Consider the following 19,810-nt stretch of genomic DNA (forward strand, 5'->3'; position numbering starts at 1 on the left):
TGATGGGGTCGGTGCTCGGGTCTGAATATCCTCTTTTGATGTATGTTCAAGGGCTGGCTCGAGGACTACAACTCATTAGAGCTTCTTACGTGAAGATAGCGTCCACTTAATAAGTATGGCAACTCTCTCGGACCATCTGCTGTCTCTCGACACAACAGAATCGAGCAAGCTCGCGTATGGGATCAAACAATAGAGGCAGGCAGGTAGACAGAACGTCTTCGTGAAACATCAACGGTCCATCAGTTTTCAATCCGGAGGGTTGTTCAGATAGAGGGCCATGGAGCCGTTTTACGAACAACAAAGTAGCCTTTTCCTCTTTGGCAATACGCAAGAATCAAGTGGCGTCTTAGCCATCGCTTGTTCCGCAAGGTTGTGAGGTCTAAGCAAGAACCCAACCTGTGCTCACCCTGCATGTCATCACATCGCTCCAAGAAAGACCCAAACTAACAGTCCTTCGCCATGTTTTGGGTTTGGGTTCGGCAAGAGTGGGACATCGAAATTGAGAGTTGATTCATGACCTCTTTCAAGCTCTTGACACATATTGGCGAACTGCGGCAGCTCCGGGAAATTGCAAGCTGCTCAAAACTGGAGAAACCACGCAATCACTTCATTCCTTGTGCACGCTCCTGCCTAGTTGAACCACACACTTTGCAGGACCCATAGACAAGACGAGACTTTTTCGATGCTCATGCGGCTAGCCTTGACAGTCAAAACACATGCTGATCACTTTCGATCCGACGAGCCCTGACTCCTCGGATCGCAAAGAACGTCTTTGTTCAGATCATTGGAAACGGCTGTCGGCCATTCTTGCTTGCTTGAACGAGCTCTCAACAAGGTATATATTAAAAATGCTGGGCGTGTGGAAACTCCATCGCATCGGCCAGCCGACAAGGCGCTTTCCTAATATCGACAAAATGATGGCGGGCCTTTTATTTCCTGCGGGTTTGTGGCTTGCGATGTCCCAGATGAGCTTCTCCACAATCGTAAGATGCCCTTGTTCTCGATTTCTGCACGAGTCACTCTTGAAGTGGTGGGTTGTCATTACGTGCAGCCGCACTCGAGCTTTGATCATGTCTCGTGCCTTTCTTTGTTCCATGTCCGCTGTCATCTTCTTGCGAACTATTCGTATCCAGCCGTGGTGAACACGAAACAAGGGACTTCCCGCCGTCCGTGTTCAGCCATCGGGCCCTTCCTAAGCCGGATGAGACAAGCAGAGTAAATCCGACCGTCTGAACGGTTTTCGCGGCAAGCAGCAGCAGTAGGCTGTGCGAACGTTAGACTGACCGTTGGAAGAAGTGTGCGACATCTCAGCGATCTTCTCGCGTAGAGCCCCCTTCACGGCTCGACTTTCAGCAGCAAGCGAAGAAGGTTGCTGACAGGCCGTTGCACCCCAGTCCAAGGCTTGAACTCTTTTCTCGCTTCGTGCGATATCTAAAAGGTAACTCCACGTTGCGACTCGCGCAAGCCGCACGAGAGGATCGACAAACAGATCAACCCAAGTAGCACTCGTGGTCTCTGCGCTTTTGCGTACGTCCTACGCTAATCAGGTACATTCTTTCCATCTCTGCAAGGATGATGCCTTTTCCACATGGTGGCGTTGCACATCATTTTGCCCAAAAGCGAACATGCTACCGAAAGATGCTCACTGCTTTATCTGTTTGGATCGGAAGAGCTCTCTCGATGCGGTGTGACCGACAAATACAAGCTTCACCTAACTTACAGTAGCCGTTATTGCGCAGGGCCGGTGCGGTTGCTTGAGCAGTGGACCGTGTCCGAGAGAGCCGTCGAGGAGTTGAGCTCCATCCAGCAGCAGCAGCTTAAGCGCAAGCAGGGGCGAGATCAAATTTCCGAATCACTTCAACCTGTCTTACGCGCCGCCCGTTCTCGCGCGCCTCCCGTTGGGCTGGGGTGTGTGTGGACTTCTCTTTCGATCAACTTGAAACACAACAGTTAACCCGTCGTGGCTTCTCGCGAGGCAGGGCCTTCCGTCATACACACTCTTTTCGATAAACGACTTTACAGGTCTCGATGCTTTGGGAGCAAGCAACCTCCCGTGTTAAGATTGTTGTGGGTCTAGACTTTGAAGTTCTTGAATCGTTACGGTTTGAAGGGCAGCCAGCCATGTTTTGATCCTCGTCCACCCTCCAACCTTCTTGGACACTTGACTTTTGACGAGGCTTGCATCGGTACGCGCTTGGAGGTGGACGGTGACTCCCGCAGAGGCGCCGCCTCACGCATTGCGCTGCTGCGAGTCTACCAGCATCTCTTTACCTCGTTCTGCAGGGACACCTCACCGCTCTTGGGGGACGTTTACCGGGTTTGCATCGTTGCATGCTGTTGTAGAGGAGCCTAAGCAGGGCGCTATGGCGACCGAAGTTGACTTGAGGCAAGTTTGTTGCAGACAAATCATTCCGTGTGACTGTCGTCAATATGTGGCAAAGAAGAACAAGATATGACGACGACTCTCATGCTCTCTTCGAAGCGAGCTTTACACATTCAGTGGGTATGTATGATGTCTTGGACGGAAAAGTCGGGCTTGCACTGATGTCGGGCAACGGAAAGATGATCGCACATACGTAGGTGCAGGAAAATCCAGTGGCTTAGACCTTTGTGTTGGTGGTTCCAGCAATGGGAGAGGAGACACAAGGACAAAGAAGTCGTCTTTGTGTATCCGAGTAGCAAGATGGGCGACAAGGATACAACTGCATTCAGGCAAAAAAGAGGTCCATCACCTCATGCTCACTCGTGGCTGCACGTGGCCCTCACGCTCGTCTTCCTTCCTCATTCCAATGTTTTTCAAGACGATCGTTCTTGTGATCTCTGAATGCGGAAATGATATGTGCTGAGAATTGCAAAGGTACAGTACTTATGCAGTACTCCGAGTAGTACAGACATGGACGGAGAATCCGGCTGTGCCCTCCCTCCATCGTCATTCCTTGGCCGCAAGTGAGAACCGGACAACCACATACTCGCATGTAACTACGCAAGAATCGGTCGCAACTCTGTTAAACCCAAGGTTGCATTTCCGGCTTCGTGAATCACATCATTACCATGTCGAGCTGCTTTCGCGAGATAAACGACGTGGCCGAGTTCCTCTCTTGCCAAGCCCTCAGCTGATTTACACGTACTACATGTAACCTCAACTCTACTCCAAAAAAGGTGTCTTTGTCGTTCTTTTTCGCACTCGTTCGCCAACAGTTACCTTCTTCTCCTTTCCAAATACGAGATCCAGTCTTCCTTCGTTTTCTTTAATGTATCATGATGTTCACATTTCCAGAAGAATCAATTGACCATTTTTCTTTTCGCACCAATTCGCCCGTTTCGTATTTGCTCCGTCGAAAGTTAGTCTTGATGGCCAAGAGGACCTCGTCCTTCCTTGACTGTCACATGCAAGTAGAGGACAGAGAAATACCTTAGATTTCGCGCGCTCGGAACCTGCTGCCACCGCTAATGCTGTGCGCTCGTGCACTAGAAGAAATTTTTTCCAACTGTGTTATGGCGCGAGAAGCCGATTCGTATGGCCCCCTTTGGCCTCTCGAAGGATCTCGAATGAAGCCTCCACGGGAGATGAAGCGATTAGGCATGATTGAAAACCCGGGCAACTGCAAGAGAGATTGGACAGCAGCGAAAATCGCTTTGCCCTAATTCTCCGTGTATGTGCTACTGATCGAAGCTTCCTCAAAAGGTCTACTTTGCAGTTACTTGATTCGTATTCGGAGCGAGCATCAAGACTCCCGGCTCTCTCAACTAGGTAGGTAATCTCAGTATGTATCCATCTGCGACCTGTAAGTCTCTTGGGATCATTGTGAGGCCGAGTAGGCGACAGCTCCGCATTACCCCGTCATTTCTTTTATTCTCAGTGACAGAAGAAACTTATAGAGATAGCAGATTGCAGCGAAAGAGCCGAAGGATTGGGCGGCATAATCGCATTATTATGATACTAGTTTGCCTAGGTCTACACTATTCAAGGATATCTAGTCTTGGTGGCTCGTTTTACACACTTCTACATAACCGCATTATCCGCACACATCTCACTTAGCACTTCAGCAAACCTGCCAGTCTTGTCTTGGTCTTGCTTGGCAGTCTGGATGGCTAGCAATATGCTCGACACTCCGACATTGATGGTCTTGGAGCCCGTCGTCTCCTCGATCTCTCCCATCGCGCGGTTGATGTCAGAATCACTGAAGACACCACTCTGCTTCATGATGACTGCCAGTTCAGATTGTGTTTGAACGTTGGGTACTGCAACCTGTGCTGAGAACTCAAGCTGCAACTGTTGCAGCACACTGCGCGAGGATGTTGTAGCGAAGATAAGTAGTGGTCGGCCCTTTGGCGGCTTGTTTTGCATCATGCCCTTCAAGGCAGCCAGCACGCTTGCACTGAAGCGAGGTCCTACTGGCACCCAATCGATGAGCAGCTCGATGTTGTCTAGAACAAGAACGTTCTGAGGACTCTTGTATGCATCTGTGAAGACCTTTTGGATATATTGAATCTTCTGGATCTCGTTCATGCCAACAATGTCCACAGGCTTGATGAGTTTGATGAAGGGGAATTCCGAATCAAGTGCCATCTTTGCTGCCAGCGCAGTCTTACCGCTTCCGCGAGGACCGTAGAGCAGCACAGAAAGTAGAGGTGTATCTCCAGAACGAACTTGGTTGACGAAGAGACGACCGCGCTCAAGAATGCTGTCGACGTGCTTGCCAAAGTGGATGATACCGCCTTCAACACAGCGGTCAAGTTCTTCTTCAGAGACACCAAACAAAGGCTGCACTTCGTTGAGAGCGTTCAAGAAATCTTGCTGCATGACTTTCATGTTGGCGATGTTCTTCTCGTCAACTGCAGCCAGTGTTCCGACCTTGATATGACGATTAAAGGCGAAACTTGAGGCACTCTTGACTAAACCACTGATCTCAGCACCACTGAAGTTGCGTGTCAACTGAGCGAGCTCCTGAATGTTGACGTCGTCGCCCATGACATTGTTCTCGCGCATCTTGGTGGTGTGAATCTTGAGGATCTGGGCTCTGCCGTGCTCGTCGGGCAATGAGATCTCCATGTGAACTTCGAGACGACCAGATCTGAGAAGCGCTTCATCGATCATGTCCTTTCTGTTAGTCATACCGATAAGCAGAATGTTGTTCAGTTGGTCAACACCATCAAGCTTGGACAGCAACTGGTTGACGACGCTATCACCAACACCAGTACCGCCACCAGCTCCGGAGCCTCTCTGCTTGCAGACGGCATCCAGTTCATCGAAGATGATGATGTGTAGACCAGACTCATCTCCCTTTTCCTTGTACTCTTTCTCGGCGTCTGCAAAGAGCTTTCTAATGTTCTCTTCGGATTGACCAACATATTTGTTCAGGACTTCAGGACCGTTGATGACCTTTGGCTCTCTAGCATTGAGCATCTTTCCGATCTGTCTAGCAATCAAGGTTTTACCGGTTCCGGGAGGACCGTAGAGGAGGATACCGCGAACGTGCTGGATACCGAGCTTGTCGGCAAGACCGGGCGGGAAGATTCTTGAGGCAAAGGCACGACGGAAAATGGCAGCGAATTCAGTGTCGAGACCACCAATGCCCATGTTCTCAAACTTGAAGTCGGGTCGGACGACTGAGTTGGCAGCTGGACGACGGTTGGAGCCTTTGATGTTGATACCGGTCTTAATGTCCTTGTAGTAGTTGATGAGTGTCTCTTGTGTCAGAATGCCGCGAGAACGCGGGTCTGGTGAGGGAGCTTGGGACTCGCTCTTCATAGACAAGTCAACCAGTTCAACCGTCTTGACTACCATACGTAGAGGAATGCCTTGGTAGTCCATGAGCAGTTGTTGGCCAGGGGCAAAGATCTGGTTGCGGAAGTTCTTGACAAAAGCAGCGGCAAGCTGATCCTGATCGTAGGGTGTCTCTGTTGACTTTCTTCCGGCAAATCCGACTTCAATATCGAGGTTACCAAGGTAACTTGAAGCACCCTGGGCGAAGGCGTCGTAGAACTGAACGTCAATCTCGTCGGTCAGGGCGATTTGCATCCATGTTCGTTGAGGGTCAGACATGCTAATGTGACCGGCAGGGAAACCATCTTTGATGCGGGCTGAGATGACGAAGAAGCCATTGATAAGGAGGTAGAGATCGCTACCATCGGGGTTCGGTGCGAAGTCTTGAGGCGATACGGCGCAACTAAAATACAGACAGAGGTCAGCTTGAAGTCTTGGGCAACAGGAGGTGTGAAGGGCAAGGTTCAGAGAACGACAGAGACTGACATGTTGCCGAAGACAAAAGCCGACTCTTTCAGCTGATATGGACGTAGTCTCATTGCTCTAGGCGCTGGTCTGGAAGTCTTCTGGTCTTGATATGTCGGTGGGGGTTGCTGAGGGCGGCGCGGTGGGAGGGGCTGTTGCTGGCCGCTGCTTCCGAACGGGTTTGGTATGTTGTTACGATTGAACATGACTGCGGTCCGCCTTTTGTATGTGCTTAGGCAGCAAAGTGAGAAGGAGCAAGCTGTTGTCAAGAGGTGACTGCTTGGGAAAGAGCAAGTTGTGGTCTCAGAGATGCAACGTTGACAGGCGGCCTCGCCGAGTCGTGCCTGCCCGACGAGAAAGTTCAAACACAACGTCACTCAAAATCTGGGGAAGCTGCCCATCCATGTCTTTGTCACCAGTCCTTTCTTCCTCATGACCATTTTCATCGACACATCACATGAAGAAGAGCAACAGTCATTCTAGGCAGAAAGGGAAAAAAAACAGTCGAGTCTAATTGAGCAAAGGTAGGGGTATTTGCGGCTACTGACGATCAGCAGGGAAAAAGAAAAGAAAAGGAAAAAAGTGAGAACAGCGAACGCCTATGACACCGCCTTCCGTAGAAGGCCCTCTCGACTCCCATTGTTCATATGCAGCAAATCCACCAAAGCCAAAACGCCATGCTCCTATTATCATACACTCCGGTCGAATGTCGGAAGTCAAGCTTTGTTGCGTTGCAAGGGAGAGCGCTTCGAGCACGCAGCTAATTCGAGTTTCGTTTTGTCCTCGTTCATCTGTGTCTACCAAGGCACATTAGCCTGCTGCAGATAGGAAATAGACGCTTCAAGACTAGTACGCATCTCTGCGTGCATAGCCTCGATCGCCATACAACAGAGGGTCTACTGACCGGTATGTTCCACTGCCTCTGCGACTGCTCTTCCTTCTCGGTGCGACGCTGGACTGCTCCTCGATGACTTCGACAATGTCATCTCCCTCGACTCTTCTCTCAGGCTCGACAACGAAACTGCTTCTCATGGGTGGCGGTGCACGGCTCGAGTCTCTGACAATTCTTTCTTGACGAATGATGCGTTCGGGTCCCCTGCTGACAGAGCGCATCTCCGATCTGCGGCGTCTTCTGGGCGAGCGTTCGTGACGGATGATGACTTCTTCATCGGGTTGCTTGTTACGACCGCTTGCGAGAGTTTGAATGAGCCAGACGAGCAGGATAAATCCAGCGACTGATCCAAGTGTTGCGCCGACGACAGTACCAGCACCAGGGCCACTGTCGAGACCATAGTAGACTGTTGGAATGGCAACCATGCCGTCTCTTGCTGTCAAGAAATGTGGCTGGCTTGTTTGGCGCCCAACAATGCCTGGCAGGGCTCTCTTGACAAGGATCCAGGGCACCGACATGGCGTTGGCGGTTCTTGCTTCCATGGGGGAGGTGCTACCGTAAATGAGGGCCGAGATGTGTAGAGGTGATTTTTGTGGTTCAGAAGTAAAGGTCGGACGACTGTATGTATCCGTCTCGCTTCAATGTAGATGACGCTCGGAGAAGGTGAGTGAGCAAGGCTCAGTGGGCGCCGCTTGATTCAATGCGATTGGTTCGGAATAGTTGTGAACGCAGCTGGCTGACGATAAGATGCCCAGAGTCGGTGCAAGAAGAGAGAGTGAAAGCCAGACGCAGATGAGGTATCGACAAGTGAATGAGAATGACGAGACGAGAGAAAAATGCAAACGACCGAGATACAGGTTCTGGTCTTACTTACGTAGTGTTGCTGCAAGAGGCGGCTGGGGTGGCTGGTAAGACTACTTGCTACGCGACTTGTTTCAAAACCATCACGATAATCACTTTCACGAGAACTTGAGTACCTTGTATCGCGGACGTGGGCACACTATACGCTCTTGACTGCTTCCACGAAAGTTCTTCTTCTCCATGTATCACCATTAGAAGCATGTTGGTAAACGGTGAATCCGTTCCCAAACTGCTCGGACACGTTTGACGCGCCCGCGCAGCGGGCTGCGGGGTTGATTCGACATCGGGCATGGACCGTCTTGCGGTTCCAGCTCCCACAACGTCTATCTCAACTCATGGAAGACTCAAGCAGTTTATCGCTCTTGCTCTGTTCTCTGCTTGTCGGTCTTGCGCTATCCAGAAAGCCCATAATATGGCCAGATTAGTATTCGCCATATGTTACATCAATTACTGTCTCAACACTCGCTATCCGTCCTCAATCTAGCCATCGGGATCGACCTCATATCAACGTCCGTCGTCACGTAGATGTTGTCATCCGGATTGAGCAGACTGTTGTCTGATGAGCCTCTGGACCCTGTTGTTGTCTTCCCGCCGCTCTGAACGGATGTCTTCAGCTTTGAGTCCGCTACTTGCGATCCCCAGAGTGCTGGGACCGAACTCTTGCGTCTTGACATTCCATCGCCGTACTTCGAATTGGGTCCATGGGAGGCTTCGACAGTACTCTTCATGCGATCATACCACCTGCTCAAGATCGGCTTGTAGCTAGGGACTGACAGAGCAATCAAAGTGCCTCCGATCTCTGCGACCTCGATGACCAGTTGTGGGTCATAGTACCAGGAGCCATCTGTTCGCCATTGGCCAACCACGCAGAGCCAGAGTCGTGCACATGAGATGCTGCCAAATCAATCAGTACCTATACGGATGGCTTCCTCAAGCTTTCGACTTACCCAATGACAAGTGTTCCTGGAAGCATGACAATAGTCAGCATGATCTTGCGACCTTTGGGAAGTTGCAGAACTGAGATCATTGCTATCGGTATGCTGAAAAGAAAAATATCGTTGACCAAAGACAAGCCTGAATTGGTCACATAGACGACACCCCAATTGAGACATTTGTACGTTCTTGAGGTCGTTTGCTAAAAGACAAGGGCACAAGTCAGCATTTTTCTTATGCAAAGAACGGCATACTATCACAGTGCTCGTAGGACGAAGAGCCCGTGAAGTTCGAGCTGTGAGACCGAACCCAGGACACCATTTGGTGCTTGCTAACTTGTGATACATGTACATTTGCATACGTACCCATGCATATGGCCACAAACCAGTGCTGCGTCCGCGTCAATATTCATTCAAAGGTATCAGAAACGTCGTGCTGCTTACACTGGAAGACAATGCAGAAGGATGAGAAGAAACTGCACGATGAAAGCTGCAGTCAAAAATGCACCGCAAGCCCAGATGGCGATGCGAAAAGTCGGATGCGTGCTACAAATGCGCGAGAAGAAAGCGAGACCACTCAACCGGCAGAAGTACAGGGTCGCTGTGTAGATCAGGTGCGCTGCGTAGTCGACCACCTCTGTCTTTTCGACCTCGGGCAAAGTGAGTACATATTGGATGTAAGCAATATGCCGACCACTGCCTTCATAGATCAGAACTAGACAGAGGGCCATGAAGGCCGTATAGCAAACCCAGGAGAAGGCCGCAATGCTGTCATCGAGCCCGAAACTTTTGACAATAAAGATTCGAGAGGTGAACCGGCAAATGAGCAAAACAGTGGTGATGATGTAGATTGCCAGAATCCCTGATATAGCCGGTCCATCGCGCGACTGGCTCAGATAATCAGGCGTGATGTATGATATGTTCGTGGGTACTCGTCCGTCAGCGTAGGCCTGCGCGACGTCGGCAGCGACCATGACGGCGGTGTCAGGGCAAGTGACAGTGCTATGCAAGATGCGGATCAAAGCTGGGATCCACGCGATAGATTAATCATGCGTGAGGGAGGGGTCTGCGATAGGATGCTAGGACAGTCATTTGCACAATCAAGGGGCCCAGTCCATTACCACCATATTTGGCAGCGTGAAGGTCTCGGGCCTTCTCAAACTTTTCGGACGCTCAGGGAACGTTGGCATGGCTGAACGGTATCGCGATACGGAGGTCCACTCATGTGGCAATAATGTTGCAGCTTAGGCAAACCTTGAAGCCGGACATCTGATCATGCCTCCACACAGCAGCGCTGCTGGTTCGGCAGCCTTTGCCCGAAGCCTGTTAAACTTCGACGGACCAGTTCGACGGCCCTTCAGATCCCTGCCTCTCCCGAGACGGCTTGCGCCAAACTGTTCGCGAGGATTTCACGAGGTACGTGCTTCAACAAATGCTCTCGTCGATCAGTCCATTGTTCCATGTGTAGGCAACTCTGCCAAGTTGACCTTTAATTTCTCAAAAGCCCAACATCGAGTTCCCTCCTGATAACATTCACCTGCAGGGGTCTTTCGAAATTCACTGCAACAGGGGAGATGCAGATCGTCAACTGTGTCGCAGCTGCGATCGTGGTTGGTTCGACCAGCGCTACTCGTAGCTTTCACAACGCTTCCCTCGTGAGTCTTCCAGACGGGTAACAACGTCTTTCAGAGCGATCCTCGAGCTGAACAGAGACATAGGACTATCCAGAATATGGCTTCCCTCTGCTGCAAGATGTCAACGACACTGAGCTGTTGTTCCCTATGCCATCATGTCACGGCTTTGTGATTGCAGAGAAGAGCATTGAGGAGATCCAAGAGTACATGACCTCTGGGAACCTCACATCTGTTCAGCTCACAAGCTGCTATCTGCAGAGACTCTTCCAGACTCGCGACTACCTCAAGTATGTGACTACGGTAGCCAAGATCCGAAACGAAACTGATCAATGTACAGTCCGATCATCGAGGTCAATCCAGATGTCTTCGACATTGCTGCAGCTATGGACGAGGAGCGCCGCCATGGCAAGGTCCGTGGTCCTCTGCATGGTATTCCGTTTGCGGTCAAGGACAAGTACGACTCTGGGCTGCCCGTTTCATGTTCTGAACTAACCATGTCGCAGCATCGCCACTAAGGACAAGATGCAGACGACCGCTGGATCGTGGGCCTTGCAAGGAAACATTGTACCCCGCGATGCATACGTAGTGAGCAATCTTCGCAAAGCTGGTGCTGTGCTGTTCGGTAAAGCTACTCTTTCCGAGTGGGCAGACATGCGCTCCAACTATTATTCGGAAGGATACTCTGGTCGTGGTGGACAATGCCGAAGGTAGATCCCGTTTCCTTGAGCATCACCATCTTTCAGCAGATCTCACTGACTTGGAAAACAGTGCCTACAACCTTACGGTCAACCCAGGAGGTAGCAGTTCTGGAAGTGGTGTGGGTGTAGCAGCCAACGTCTTCCCATTCGCTCTCGGCACGGAAACCGACGGATCTGTTATCAACCCTGCTCAGCGCAATGCCATTGTTGGTTTCAAACCAACTGTTGGCCTGACTTCGCGTGGAGGCGTTATCCCTGAATCCTTGAACCAGGACACTGTTGGTGCTTTTGGCAAGACTGTTCGCGATGTGACTTCTGTCCTCGACGCCATCTACGGTGTGGATGTTCACGACAATCAGACCTCTGCTCAGATTGGCAAGACACCTAAGGGTGGTTATGCACAGTTCTTGACCAATCGGACTGCACTCAAGGGAGCCACTTTCGGCATTCCATGGAACAGCTTCTGGGTCTACGCCGACGCTCACGAGCAGGAGGTCCTCCTTGAATTGGTTTCCTTGATCCAGTCTGCCGGTGCGACCATCGTCAACAACACTGAGCTTCCATACTACAAGACCATTGTCTCTCCTGACGGCTGGAACTGGGACTACGGCAGCACTCGCGGCTTCCCGAATGAGAGCGAGTACACCTACATCAAGGTCGATTTCTACAACAACATCCGCACCTACCTTGCCGATCTGAACAACACGAACATTCGCTCGCTCGAGGATCTCGTACAGTTCAACTACGACAACGACGGCACTGAGGGTGGCTACCCTTATGCCAACGGCAGCGGTATCCCTGCATTCACTTCCGGTCAAGATGGCTTCTTAGCCTCGCTAGCCACTAAGGGAGAGATGAACGCAACTTACTGGTCCGCACTCAACTTCTGCCGCTACACGACTCGCGAGGCAGGTATCGATGCTGTTCTCGCCATGGGCCCTAACGGTACCCAGCTCGATGGTATCTTGGTTCCTCCGGATGTCGCTCAAGCACCTCAGATTGCCGCTCAGGCCGGTTACCCTATGCTGACCTTGCCCGCCGGCACCCATGAGAATGGTATGCCGTTCGGTCTGGCACTCATGCAGACGGCTTTCGCAGAGGACAAGCTTGTCAAGTGGGGATCAGCGATTGAGGATCTGCAGGCCAGTTCCAACACACCGAACAAGCGCACTCTGCCTCAATGGCGCGACTACCTGGTCAGAAACATTCCTGTCACCTAGATCAGCGTAAGCCCTAAAAGATCGTGCTGGTGGGTTGTAAAAACATAGAAACGTGTAATGTAGATATATTGTGGAAGAAAAGCAATCTTGAATTAATACTACAAAACATATAAGCCAATATGCAGACCCGACCCTGAAACGCAAAAACAGCCCGCCCTCTCAGATTCGGGAATTGTGAACGAAATGAGAATCCAGTCCTTCTTGATATCATACCAGATCACTCCCTGAACGCCTCGACGTACAAACTGAAAACGAGAAGCGCAGCATGGCTGTATGCCCTTTCTCACTTTCCGCTTGTGCCACATCTCTCTTTCTGTGTTTCTCGCTCGTCTAGAACAAAATGTCCAAACAACAACAACACGCCAACGCACTCATGACACCAGCGCAGATACCTCCTGCCGAGCTACCACCACCCTGCTGCACATATCCCTGCGGCGGCGGGTAACCCTGTTGCTGATAATACATAGGCTGTCCTTGCGGCGGGTATCCTTGCTGCGGGTATCCTTGAGGTGGGTATCCCTGCTGAGGAGGAGGCATGTAGCCACGGTTTGCGTCAGGCGCGGGCGATGAGTAGCCTTGTTGAGGTGGATAGTAGCTGTTTTGGGGCGGGGCGGGAGTGGAAGAGTTGCCGTAGTAGGATGCTGCTTCGCCGCCGCTGTTGTGGGCGGGGCCGGTGTAGTTGGGTGGTGGGCCCGAGGGTGCGTCCTGTTGCGTGTGGTGTTAGTATATGCTGTCTTTGGGTGAGAGCAGTTGCGATCGCGTACGTATTGACCCATGGTGTATGGTTTTCGAATTGAGGTGTCTGGTTGACAAAGGCGCGAGATGCTCGTCCGGGCGAAAGGGTCTTAAGCACTATGCGACAACAGGACCTTGATATCGAAATATGGAGAGCAGCAGTCGAGCGACGAGGACGCGAATGTATATGTCAACCCCAGAGCTGAAGAAGTGGAAATGACGACAGCAGCAACGGAACAGAATACGGAGAATGGAGGTAAAAGAGGAAGACCAAAGAGGGCACGTCGTTGTCACCGTCGCATTTGATATTAAGCTCCAAGCCTCTGGGCGCAGTTTACCAAGCCCTCTACTGACTGACCTCGCCGTTCGAGTTCTAGCCACGGAACGGCCTTCTTCTCCATCGTACCACCTGTTTCCAAAACACAGCCACTTTATTGTACGTGTTCTGCCTCTCTTTCGTCTTGACAACTGCCTTGTCTATAGTCGCTGCCTTCGCCACTTATAGAGACAAAGTAAACGTCATTTGTGTAAGAGATCCGCGACTTCCGCTTTCGGCTTCTTCAGCCGCTGGCCGAGGACCCGAGCGACAGGGTCTTGGGCGAACGCGCGGCGTTCTTGAGCTCAAGCAAGACGCAACATAAGAAAGAGAAAATGCAATTAATTCATGACCCATACAGAAACTGTTCATACAAACATGTCAAAGGACACATGCTTTACAGCTTGCTCTTCCTAGTGAAATAAGTCTTGATCGCCTTTCTCGCTCTCTCGACAACTTCCGCATCTTCAATCGTTGCTGGCACTTCTACTTCTTTTTCGAAGTGGCCTTCGCTTGCATCCTCTACCATCTGCTTCAGTACTCTGCGTAGAGTCTTTCCACTTCTTGTGCGAGGGATAACTCCCTGTGCTATGATGACACCTCCCAGAGTAGCGATGGGACCAACGGCTGCTCTGACTCGCGAATTGATGGCAGAGAGCAGTTCGCCTTCTGGAATCGATCCCGCTGACGGCGAAAGGGCGACGAATGCGAATGGTACGTGTCCTTTGAGAGCATCCGGGGCTGGGATAACGCAGTTGTCTGTGATTGCAGGGTGTGATGAGATGGCCTGTTCGAGTGTAGCTGGTAAAAATAGAGTCAGTTTATTGCTTCTGCAAACATCATGATCTTGAAAACGTACCAGTACTCAACCTGTGTGCAGCAACGTTGATCATGTCATCACTACGACCATGGATATGAACGTAGCCATCTTTGTCAATGATACCAGCATCACCTGTGTCGAGCCACTTGCCCTCAAATCGTAGCATGTATCCGTTGTAGAAGCGCTTCTCGTCCTTCCAAAGTGTCGTGAATCCGGTAGGTGCAAGTGGCATGCCGAGAACGATGTTGCCAGTCTTTCCTTGCGGTACCTCGTTGCCATCATCGTCAACTACTCTGATATCAAATCCAGGCATTGGCTTTCCTGCACTTCCTGGTCTTGTTTCAAGAGGCTTGGTTTGCTTATCACCACCGCCGTTGTGCCATGAAGATGGCAGCTGTGCTAGTCCTGTCATCGGTGAACCTGATTCCGAAGACCACCAGTTGTCCACGACTGCAGCACCAGGAGCACCATACTTTTGCAACAACTTTGTGTAGTCGTTGACGACAGCTGGTTCGCTACGCTCGCCGGCCAAGAACAGCGCTCGTAGTGATCTCAGTCCGTTCCTCTCGCCTTTCTCAATGAAGAATTTATGCTGTCCATCTTCACGACGAATAGCTCGAAGGGCTGTTGGCGCAGTGAACATCACATTCACCTTGTGCTGTTCGATGACACGCCAGAAAGTGCCAGCATCTGGTGTACCAATAGGCTTGCCTTCGAATAGAACCGTGGTCGCACCTGCCAGTAGCGGTGCGTAGCAGATGAAGGAGTGACCAACCACCCAGCCAATGTCAGACGCACAAAACATGACATCGCCAGCTTGAATGCCGAACAAGTAGCGCATACTGCAGTTCAGACCAACAGCATGACCACCGGCCTCACGTAACACTCCTTTCGGAGCGCCAGTCGTACCGCTGGTGTAGATAATGTACAACCCATCATTACTCTTGACTGGAACATTCTCTGCCTTCAAGCCACGATTTCTCGCGCTCTTGACTAGTCGCTGCCAGTTGCGTTCGCCGTCCTCTTTGACGACAGGATCCCATCTACTCTGTTCACGCTGCCAGATGATGGTTTTACTTGGCTTGTGCTTGGAATGTTCATAAGCACCACGTACCAGAGGTTGATACGGTAGTGGGCCTTTTGCACCCTCGATGCCACAGCTGGCAGTAAGGACTACTCGAGGCTTAGAAGCATCGATGCGCTGTGCCAGACTCGGTGCTGAGAACCCGCCAAAAACGACGGCGTGGATAGCACCAAGTCTGGCAGTAGCGAGTATGCCGATGAGGGCAGCAGGTATTTGAGGCATGTATATCAAAACCACATCTCCTTTCTTCACCCCCTCTTCACGCAATACACCAGCAAGGATTGCGACCTCTTCTGCAAGCTGAGCATAGCTGACCTTCTCTTGCGTGCCTGTCACAGGCGAGTCCCAGATGATGGCCGTACGCTGTCCGTTTCCGGCGTCGACGTGACGGTCCACGCAATTGTAGGATGTCGAAATTTCGCCGTCTGGAAACCATTTCCAGTGTTGATGTTTGGTGCCGGATTGTAGAGTTTTTGTAGTACGCTCGATGATGGTCTTCGGGGGTACGGCCCAGCTCAACTGCTTGGCTTCGTGAGACCAGAATGTTTCTGGCGAGTCGAGTGAAGCGGCGTAAGCTGCATCTTGAGGGTGTGTACTCGGCATGACTATCTCTTAAGTTGTCGCAAAAGCTGCGTATTGGAACACAAGTGATTGATTGACCGACCTAGAGCAAGGTACAAGTACTAGATCAGATAGCCGCGCCTACGTCCAAGGTTATTCGGGTCAACGGGATAGACTGAGATTGACCTCTTGATGACCAAAAGCTACCCCACATCCCCACGTTAGAAGGCAATGCGGGGCTCGGCATTCTGACTCGCACCAAAGTCACCGACAACGACGCAGATTAGATTCTTGCTATCAGTCGTGCGGTCGAAACAGAGAGAGCTTGTTGATATGAAGCCATCTGGGTAAGGTGGGCGTGTGTCGGTGGGCTAACTGCAATGCCAAAGTAGGATTTCGAATTCTGTCGGTCGGGTAAGCCTCAGCGAGCAAGGCGGCGGATATTGGTTGTGATACGGCGTGTTGAAAACGGCGGGCAGTGGACAACATACACAAAGCGTCAAAAGTGACTGTAGTTGTGTGTGTCCGGTAATGAAAGGTTCTTCGACGAGTGATCAGAGCAGCTCTATGGTGCATATTCAATCTCTTGATTTGGCCACTCCAGCCAAGCATGGTACTCCGGAGATACCGTCTGGTAGACCGAACTGGCGACTTTGATTGCTGGCGTTCGATTCCACCAAATGTTGCCAATTCGCTTGATCAAAACTGCTTGATGCACCAGTAGAACGAGCGCAACAGTCTTGTGTTGCTCCACCATCTCGAAAAATTCAGCCGGTATCTGCACGAACCAATAGAGACCAGCAACGATAGGAGAGATGCATTGATGAGCATTTTCTGAGTCTGCAGACTTCTTATAGCACCATGTGCAAGTGTTCTGCGGGGCTGTAGCTCTGCTCATACGACCGTATGCTTCTCGCAAGTAGTGCAGCGCCTCGTCGTATAGAGCTGCTTCTTCATTACTGATGCCTTCAATGGTCGAAGGGCTACCAGGATGCCACAGTTCCTGTAGACTGACTAGATAAGCATCTTCTTTGACAGCCTTTTCGTCTATCGGCTCGGTGATCTGACAAAATGAACTCTCTATGAGCAGAGGCGCAAGAGGGCTTTCCTCAAGCCACATCTTACCACGACGGGCTATGTGATCAGTGCCTCTAAACAGACGAATCCAGTCCACGACAGCATTAAGTAGCACCTCGTTGAAAATGCTTTCTGTGGTCAGATTTGGGTTGAAACGTGTGCCTGACGATGCGATGATGTAGCACGCGACCAGAATCGAGGAGGCAAACAGTGCCTCGCAGTTCTCTGAATTGAAGTTCGCCAGAGCCGATCTGAATCCTTGCAGGGCCAGATCTTGGTGATTGGCGGCCAACACAGAGAGGTCATCTTCTTCAGACTGACGCGTGACTGACACGTGAAGACCAGCAACCGCGAGGATACCATGCATCAGAAATTTCTGTTTGAAGGCGACTTTGAGGACTGCCGTCTGCCAGATATTCTGATGCTCTGTCTGGTCGGAAAGTGTTTTGGCCGTGTGGGTGACGAAATGATGCAGCAGTTCCATCTCCTTGAGGGTAAAACTTTCTCCAACACGAGTACTCGTATCTGGCTGAGGGTTCTGGAAACTGCATTCTCGTGATGTCCTTCTACATTTCTCACATATTGGTTTGGCCTCATCGCACTATAGCCCAATCATATTGCGAGTCAGTCTCGGAAAAATCAATATTATCAAAACGTTGACGCAAAAGCAGCACGATTGTTCGGTCCACGCACCTTGATCCGACGTTTCTTGCACTGCACGCAGCCGGTGCGAGTCTTCCTATGTGTGATCATCTCCAGTCCAATGAATTTTGCTCCCTGATAGCGGCTTCAGTCACGGCCCACTGTCCTGGAGCTCGCGCGTTGCCAAGTACAGTTCCTCTCATGGTGAGCAAGGGCAAGAGAGCGAGGCGGAGGCTGCAAGTAAAAGTGTATGGCCGGTGCGAGGCGGTACGGACGGCTGTGGCTTGGCGGAGTGCTGATCCTGACTCTCGGATCTGTGTGCGAAAGACAGGGTTGTACCAGCAGCAATGATTTCGACGACTTTTCTATCTTGTTTCCAGTACCACGGCTTCGCACCAACATTTTTTGAGCCAGTTAGTCACTCATTATGTCGGCATGTGCTCTTTACTGTGTATGCGTGAGTTTCAAGCTCATCAATTGGTTGTTGGCTGAGATATCATTGAACCTCGGATTCGAATCGTGTTTCCTCCAGCATGCTTACTGACTTTGTACTAAGGTTACTGCATGTTACTACAATCAATCCAACAAGAGCAAGTTCGAAGAATAGCCATCTGGTGAATCATTGGATACCTCGATTTGATACATAAGGTGCTAAATGCCAGAGAACACAAGCAGTAAACATGAAATAAACCAAGCAGAACGAGTGACATATTGATACATCGGCGAAGCAGGGTGCCACCCCGGACATGGCAGACTTGCGCGTTATACACTTATTCCGAGCCTCTCTGCCGCGCAGACGAAGCCATCTTCATTAATCCCAACCCAAATATCTACGAAGCCCTTTTCTCTGGCCTTTTCTTCGTTTGCTTTCTCCTCTTCTTGAGACCGCTCAACGTAAATTGTATGATAGCCACAGCCCTTCGCTGCTTCGAGATCACCCAGATGTGCTGCGACCATGACGCACTGACTCGGCTCCAAGCCCAGCCTCTTCGCAGCTCCTAGATAGATGGCCGGGTTGGGCTTGTAGGAGTTGAACAGCTCGGAAGAATATGTATGCTTAAAAGGCATACCGGCATGCTGTTGCATGTCTTTGAGGAGAGCAATGTTTCCGTTGGAAAGTGTGCATGTCTCGTACTTGGTGTTCAAAGCCTTGAGGCCAGCAACGGTATCAGACCAAGGGTCGAGCTTGTGCCAAATAAGACTCATCTCCTTGACTTCGTCTTTATTCCAGAGACCACCAAGCTCGCCATCTTCACGACCTAGACCATGCTTGACCATCAACTCATTCAGAGACTCGAGGTGATGGTCGTCCACAGTCTTCCAGTTGAGGGATGCATCGGCTGCAAGAGAACGGGTGAATTTGTAGTAACTGCTTCTCCATTCTTGCGCAAAGGCACCCCAGTCTTCAGTGCTCATTGCACTTGCTTTGGCCCGAACATCGTTTGTGATGATTGCCGATCTTCTCATCAAAGCAACTCGGCATTGTTGAACCAGGGCGTTGGTCACTGTCGTTCTCCAGTCGACACAAGTGCCAAAAACATCAAAGAGGAGTGCACGAACGTCTTCCATATTTATTTGATTGATGATGGGAGAGGAAAGATGAGTGTATTACGCAAGACTATATAATATGAACGAAGAGTCATTTGAATATCTCGGGGAGAACACACGGCGAAGAAGCAAGCTTGCCGGCTGCTTTCGGGTGTGCGGAGGAACATTGTCCGCAGAGATGTGGAAGAACATCAACTGTAGCTACGAGAAAGACTCGAATAAATCACAGAAGAACATGCCGAGTACTGGAAGCATGACTGAAGACGATGCGATACAACGATTGGACTGATAAGAGGATGGCTTTAGACGGATCAGGACTACGTCAGATCAGCCTCGATATCGCGACGTGACAGACGCGAGACGCGTCGCAGAAGACACTTCACAAGAATCACACGGGGAGAAGAAAGACGACGAAGTTGCGTAGCAAAAGTGTTGAGGATTAAACTGGTATCATTGCATTGCATTTCCCATAAACTCCCCTGCCTGTATGATTGTACATCGGCATTGACCCCAAAGTAGCAGAGTGATTTGTCACACTTCCCATCCCGATAACCCATT

At 50.8% G+C, this 19,810-nt stretch overlaps 9 protein-coding genes across 9 annotated transcripts; 1 reads left to right on the plus strand and 8 right to left on the minus strand.

The window, feature by feature from the left end:
* Positions 1 to 1,016: 1,016 nt before the first annotated feature.
* Positions 1,017 to 2,123, minus strand: M437DRAFT_67470 (uncharacterized protein; the record flags this gene model as incomplete). Its single annotated transcript, XM_041024947.1, has 5 exons — positions 1,017 to 1,192; positions 1,285 to 1,534; positions 1,721 to 1,797; positions 1,872 to 1,935; positions 1,995 to 2,123. 5 exons carry the CDS (start codon positions 2,121 to 2,123, stop codon positions 1,017 to 1,019), a joined length of 696 nt encoding a protein of 231 aa, XP_040878109.1.
* Positions 2,124 to 4,003: 1,880 nt separating this feature from the next.
* Positions 4,004 to 6,306, minus strand: M437DRAFT_52409 (AAA-domain-containing protein; the record flags this gene model as incomplete). The annotated part of the gene is made up of 2 exons (XM_041022348.1): positions 4,004 to 6,170; positions 6,254 to 6,306. 2 exons carry the CDS (start codon positions 6,304 to 6,306, stop codon positions 4,004 to 4,006), a joined length of 2,220 nt encoding a protein of 739 aa, XP_040878110.1.
* A 772-nt stretch (positions 6,307 to 7,078) lies between these two features.
* Positions 7,079 to 7,666, minus strand: M437DRAFT_76662 (uncharacterized protein; the record flags this gene model as incomplete). Its single annotated transcript, XM_041026663.1, has 1 exon — positions 7,079 to 7,666. One exon carries the CDS (start codon positions 7,664 to 7,666, stop codon positions 7,079 to 7,081), a length of 588 nt encoding a protein of 195 aa, XP_040878111.1.
* A 774-nt stretch (positions 7,667 to 8,440) lies between these two features.
* Positions 8,441 to 9,891, minus strand: M437DRAFT_52562 (uncharacterized protein; the record flags this gene model as incomplete). Its single annotated transcript, XM_041022382.1, has 4 exons — positions 8,441 to 8,879; positions 8,933 to 9,120; positions 9,284 to 9,308; positions 9,362 to 9,891. The coding sequence occupies 4 exons, from the start codon at positions 9,889 to 9,891 to the stop codon at positions 8,441 to 8,443; spliced, it is 1,182 nt and encodes a 393-aa protein (XP_040878112.1).
* A 600-nt stretch (positions 9,892 to 10,491) lies between these two features.
* Positions 10,492 to 12,469, plus strand: M437DRAFT_52534 (amidase signature enzyme; the record flags this gene model as incomplete). The annotated part of the gene is made up of 5 exons (XM_041022373.1): positions 10,492 to 10,572; positions 10,636 to 10,838; positions 10,889 to 11,005; positions 11,055 to 11,258; positions 11,320 to 12,469. 5 exons carry the CDS (start codon positions 10,492 to 10,494, stop codon positions 12,467 to 12,469), a joined length of 1,755 nt encoding a protein of 584 aa, XP_040878113.1.
* Positions 12,470 to 12,799: 330 nt separating this feature from the next.
* On the minus strand, positions 12,800 to 13,245 carry M437DRAFT_85990 (uncharacterized protein; the record flags this gene model as incomplete). Its single annotated transcript, XM_041028380.1, has 2 exons — positions 12,800 to 13,174; positions 13,234 to 13,245. 2 exons carry the CDS (start codon positions 13,243 to 13,245, stop codon positions 12,800 to 12,802), a joined length of 387 nt encoding a protein of 128 aa, XP_040878114.1.
* A 672-nt stretch (positions 13,246 to 13,917) lies between these two features.
* Positions 13,918 to 16,027, minus strand: M437DRAFT_52437 (acyl-coenzyme A synthetase; the record flags this gene model as incomplete). The annotated part of the gene is made up of 2 exons (XM_041022354.1): positions 13,918 to 14,321; positions 14,380 to 16,027. 2 exons carry the CDS (start codon positions 16,025 to 16,027, stop codon positions 13,918 to 13,920), a joined length of 2,052 nt encoding a protein of 683 aa, XP_040878115.1.
* A 523-nt stretch (positions 16,028 to 16,550) lies between these two features.
* M437DRAFT_76667 (uncharacterized protein) lies at positions 16,551 to 17,815 on the minus strand (the record flags this gene model as incomplete). The annotated part of the gene is made up of 2 exons (XM_041026664.1): positions 16,551 to 17,663; positions 17,756 to 17,815. The coding sequence occupies 2 exons, from the start codon at positions 17,813 to 17,815 to the stop codon at positions 16,551 to 16,553; spliced, it is 1,173 nt and encodes a 390-aa protein (XP_040878116.1).
* Positions 17,816 to 18,466: 651 nt separating this feature from the next.
* M437DRAFT_76668 (haloacid dehalogenase) lies at positions 18,467 to 19,273 on the minus strand (the record flags this gene model as incomplete). Its single annotated transcript, XM_041026665.1, has 1 exon — positions 18,467 to 19,273. The coding sequence occupies one exon, from the start codon at positions 19,271 to 19,273 to the stop codon at positions 18,467 to 18,469; it is 807 nt and encodes a 268-aa protein (XP_040878117.1).
* Positions 19,274 to 19,810: the final 537 nt, after the last annotated feature.

Source organism: Aureobasidium melanogenum, assembly GCF_000721775.1.
Source record: "Aureobasidium melanogenum CBS 110374 unplaced genomic scaffold scaffold_16, whole genome shotgun sequence".
Taxonomy (NCBI): domain Eukaryota; kingdom Fungi; phylum Ascomycota; class Dothideomycetes; order Dothideales; family Saccotheciaceae; genus Aureobasidium; species Aureobasidium melanogenum.